At 54.1% G+C, this 4,830-nt stretch overlaps 1 protein-coding gene across 1 annotated transcript; it reads left to right on the top strand.

Annotated features, from left to right (window-relative positions):
- The first annotated feature begins 259 nt into the window (after positions 1-259).
- Positions 260-4,080, top strand: LOC102876587 (pituitary adenylate cyclase-activating polypeptide-like). The gene is made up of 4 exons (XM_006901283.1): positions 260-369; positions 2,222-2,353; positions 2,752-2,850; positions 3,891-4,080. The coding sequence occupies exons 1-4, from the start codon at positions 260-262 to the stop codon at positions 4,078-4,080; spliced, it is 531 nt and encodes a 176-aa protein (XP_006901345.1).
- The last annotated feature ends 750 nt before the right edge of the window (positions 4,081-4,830 follow it).

The raw sequence follows: 4,830 nt of genomic DNA, 5'->3' as shown, positions 1-4,830 counted from the left end.
CCACGCCGGCATCAAGTTAGCTCTTCTTCGCACCAGGTCTGGCTAGTCGCTGGGCGCTGCGTGTGTGTAATTATTTTCCCTAACCACAGTGAAGGGAGTAGCAGGTTGCAGGCGCGGGCTGGCGCGCTCAGCCGCGTTGGCCCCGGGCGCTCGAGCATCCCGGGGTCCCTCCTCCAGCCCCAGGCGCTCCAGCGGGGTCAGGGGCGGAAGGCCTCGGGCGCCCTGACCGCTGTGCGCCCTCTCTCCCATCCTTCACAGAATGGCCATGTGCAGCGGCGCGAGCCTGGCCCTGCTGGTCTACGGGATAATGGTGCACAGCAGCGTCTACTGTTCACCTGCCGCCGCAGGATTGCGCTTCCCGGGAATCAGGTGGGTACTGGCTGCCCCGATGGGCCACTCTCGGGGGTCCTGGGGTCTCACGCCCTTCCCCCAGCCACCTGGGTCCTGGATGGGGAGCGCAGGACCCCCAGGCCTCCCCTCCCACGCCCCGCCAGAGGAAGGGGAGGGGAGGGCAGGGCCTCCCTTCTTTTCCGATTCTTTCCGAGTCTTTCCTCGAGTTGGGCAAACTCCGGCTCCGCGGGCCCTCCGGCGGTGGAGGCGGGTGGAGGACAAAGCTCCGCAGACTTCGCTTTGTTACAGCTGGTTAAGGAATACAGGGGCGGGGTCTCCCTCTTTATCCTCTGAACTCCCTCCTAGCCTCAATTCGAATTCTTTCCTCTGGAAGAGCTTTCTCTCCAACGATCCATACCCCAGCTATGTTTGAGGCTCAGGTTGCTTGGGGGAGGACAGTATGGAATGGGCTGCTTGAGAAGTGACTTGAAAGAACAAGAACGAGTGTGCGAAGGCGGGGGAGAAATGGATGCCTGGAAGGAGCCGGGAGGGCAAGCTAGCACTGGCAGCAGTGAGACAGACTTGCCGGCTGCAGGCTCAGAAACTCTAGCTTTTTTTTCTCTAGCCCCGGGCTGCCAGGGGTCCTCACTGCAGCCCTGACCCAGGGGAGAGTGGCAGTGTGCTTTGCAGCTCCGCGTCCCTGACCCGCCGTGCGCCGTGCGCCGCAACGGGAGGTGCGCGCCTTCTGCCGGCGAGACAGCTTCTCCGAGCCGGGCCGAGAACCTTCACTTTCCGTGTCTGGCTTAGCATGGATTTGACTGTGTAGCACGGTTCAGCATGTGGGTTACCGGTTAGGTCTGGGAGATGGCCGAGTGAGATGCACTTGTCAGGCCCTCCTCTCCCCAGGGGTCACTGGCAGGCTAGGTGACGAATCCCAAGGAAATGTGACCTGGAACCCCACTCAGAAAGGGCGACTTGCCCAGGCCACCTTGCCAGGAAAGTGCTTAAACCAATGCTCCTCGAGCTGAGCCGGAGATGGAGGGGTTGGAGAGGCCGTCTTGGGGCAGCTCGCTAACTCTAGGTCCCCAGTAGATCCCAAGTCTCAACTACTCCTTTCCCAGCACTTCAGGGTTGAGTCGGGGCCCTTCTGGGTCTTCTGCGAGTCTGCCACAGGGAACAGAAAAGCCAGACTGTTAGGAAACTTTTAAGCCCCTTTCCTCCTTCATTCTCTGCCTTTTGCGAGGTTTGGAGGATCTAGCACTTTCTCTTAGCCAGAGGCACCGAAGGGCGCGGAGAAGCCACAAAATCAACCGCCGCCAAATTGGCCAAGTTTAAGGACATCTATTATTTATGTTCCTGCCAGATCCTTTCCCGTCCCAAAATAGAAGCCGGAGCTTCTCCGTGACCTACATCTGCTCGCGGAAGGTCTCCCCTGGGTTGCGAGGCTGGGGCGGGGTGACTACAGGAGCTGGCTGTGGCACACCCCAGCCTGCTTTCTTCTCGATTCCGTTTTGGGTCTCCCCCTTTGGGTCTCCATTGCCCTGTCCTTCGTCTCCCAGGGTCTTTCTCATCCCCGCCCACTGCTGCTTGGACGCAGCTGGAAAGGGCCGTTTCTGGGGCCCAAGTGTGTGCAGAAGGATTGGCTTATCAAGACCCCAAACTCGCATGCGATCCCTGTCCCTGCGAGGAGTGGTGGGCACCTCTCGGGTGGGGATTTATGTGGGAACAGTTCCCTCTTCCATTCCTAACACGCAAGACAAAACAACTCTCTAAGTGGACCTCTACGAAGAAGGCTAAACTGGGGCAAGTCCTCCTTGCGCCCCAGGGTCTCAGTCTGGATCCTGGAGAGGGACTTGGACTGACCATTCCTTCCGCCTGGGTTTCCCCGCAGGCCGGAGGACGAGGTGTACGATGAGGACGCAAACCTGCTGCAGGACTTCTACGATTCGGATCCACTTGGAATAGGCAGCCCCGCCTCCGTGCCGCAGGACGCATCGACCCTCTACTACCCGGCGGACGAGAGGTACAGTTTGTGTGGCCGGGACCCGGCGACTGCGCCCCAGGGCTAAGATGGTGGGACTCACGGCTTGGCTATCCGCCGCGGGGGACCGTTCTCCCAAAAGCCCTCGAGCTGGCTTCCTCTGGTAGTCGGGTGTAGACGGGGCCTGGCGTATAAGCAGGTTCCTCGTGGGGACAGGGAGGTGTGTGGCCCAATGACTGAGTAAGCGAGCGAGCACCCAATCCGGAGGGGCGCCGAACTCACCTACCATTCCAGGAGACCACGAGTACTCAGGTCTCAGGCATTCCCTGTGCATGAGAGAGTTTCCGATCACACTCGGGTGTGTGCGCGCGCGTGCCCAACAAGGGGGCTTAACGCGGCCAGAGTCCGTGACCCTGGGCGTGCACTTTCATCCCCATTAGAGATGTCGCCCGAGGGATCCTTAACAAGGCCTATCGCAAAGTGCTGGACCAGCTGTCCGCCAGAAAGTACCTGCAATCGCTCGTGGCCAACAGCGCGGGGTAAGAGTTTGGAAAGAGTTAACCGGGTGCGGTGCCGCGCACGTGCCAGGATGTTTGCGCAGGGCGTGCAGGGCGGAGGGGCTGGTGCGTCGGTGCGTGCACGTGGGGCAGGGAGTGCGTCTGCGCTCCGCCCCGTTGTCTGTGGGGCTTGGGGCCCTTCTTGCAAGATCTCAGAGAGGGCACGTAAGTTTGGCGTGAAAATAAGAACTGCAGGACAGGGAAGGAGAGAGGGAGAATTCGGGAGTTTGATACATTTTGAATTCAGGAAGCAAAAGCAAATCTCTAATTAATTCAAGCTTTGAGGGATGAATTGTAAAATTTTGCTAAGCGTGATTTAAGAAAAAATTGTCTTGCGCTGTAAGTTCAAATAGAAATAAACAAACCCCTAAATTTAGACACTTAGGGCAATAAACAGCTTTTGCTCCTGCCAGACAAGCCCAGAGCACAGGGCCTTGCTTGGAGCATATCTCAGCAGAAGGCAACATTTTAATAAAGCCGTTGGGAAAACAGATTACATTTTCGCGATGAATAATTCATGCGATGAAAAATATTGCCTACAGCCTGTCGACTTATATTATTATCATTACGTTTTTCAAGTTACTGTGTGGTAAGGGGCGTGCTCCTGTCTTGACTAGAAATTGCAGATCGATGTAAACTCCTCGGCAGCAGACAACGTGGCATTTGGGGATCTTCGGCTGTTTAGTCCTGTATGTCAGGCTTTCAAGGAAGTTATGACACTTTACTGCGAACACGCAGTAAATGGTCAAATCCCAGAGGGCAGTGTTTTCTGAGAGTTAGACTTTGTATCCTGTGCCTCATCCGTCCTGGGCGCCTTCTGGAAGGATTTGGTGCCAGGATGCTCGGTGGGGAGGAGGTACTGAGGGGCTGCCAGGAAGCCCTGCTCCTGGGCGCATGGTGGACAGGGGTAGCAAACCCCAACCCCGCCTCCTGCAGCCTCCTGCGCAGCAGGGTGCTCTGCCTTTAGCTTTTGAGTCTGTCGCCCTCACCCGCCACCCTCACCTGACCCCCTCTCCTTGCAGTGGAAACTTGGGCATCGGCGCAGATGAGGACTGGAAGCCCCTCTCCAAGCGTCACTCAGACGGGATCTTCACCGACAGCTACAGCCGCTACAGGAAACAAATGGCTGTCAAGAAATACTTGGCTGCCGTCCTAGGGAAAAGGTATAAACAAAGGATTAAAAACAAAGGACGCCGAATAGCCTATTTGTAGCAATGAGTTACCAGCTACCCTATGTATACAATCTTAACTAACACAATGAAGAGTCATTTTCAAAATTGACTGAACAGTCATCGCTCATGTGTTCTATCCAAACATGTATTTATGTATGAAGTCAAGCCATTAAATGAATATTTTGATAATAATATTGTTTTTCTTTTGTACAAAGCACTAGAGAATGCACAGTTATACTTTGTGGACCAATTATTGATATATATTACAAATATATATATTATGGAGATATATATAAGTATAATAGAGAGCAATTCATACAAAGCGTGCACAAGGATGGAAGAATTTGCCTGAGCTGTTTATGTTTTTATATAAATTAAATAGAAAAATAGACAATCATTGTTTTGAATATTACTCCTATTTTTGTAAACAGGAATTAAAAGGATAGTATTTTTATCCACGATAGGCGTGAAGATATTAATACTGACCATTTGTTATTGTATATAAACAATGCTGTCCTGCTCCAGGGTGGGGAGGTTATGATTTGGGAGAAACGCTGGAGGGCTTTCTCTCCCAGCATCCCTGGGGCTGACTGCTTCAATCCCAGCCTTAGGCAGCCAGGCATAGTATCTCCCTGGCTGCTTGGCGATTCCAGTATTTCTGCTTTCTTTTATTCTACTTTTAAGCGTATTTTGTCTCTTTTCCAACTCTCAGCCCACAAGGAAATTCTCCTGATAAAACAACAGCTCGAACCAAATTGTGCTTCTCCCCAGAATTCACGCCACTCCCTGG

Source organism: Elephantulus edwardii, unplaced genomic scaffold (genome assembly GCF_000299155.1).
Source record: "Elephantulus edwardii isolate Elephantulus edwardi_28Jun2011 unplaced genomic scaffold, EleEdw1.0 scaffold00316, whole genome shotgun sequence".
NCBI lineage: Eukaryota > Metazoa > Chordata > Mammalia > Macroscelidea > Macroscelididae > Elephantulus > Elephantulus edwardii.
This window is presented reverse-complemented; position numbering and strand designations above follow the sequence as displayed.

Coding starts and splice junctions, on each gene's coding strand:
- LOC102876587 (XM_006901283.1), top strand. CDS start 260: ATGGCCATGTGCAGCGGCGCGAGCCTGGCCCTGCTGGTCTACGGGATA. Junction 2,354..2,751: donor TACTACCCGGCGGACGAGAG/GTACAGTTTGTG, acceptor CATCCCCATTAG/AGATGTCGCCCGAGGGATCC. Junction 2,851..3,890: donor CTCGTGGCCAACAGCGCGGG/GTAAGAGTTTGG, acceptor CTCTCCTTGCAG/TGGAAACTTGGGCATCGGCG.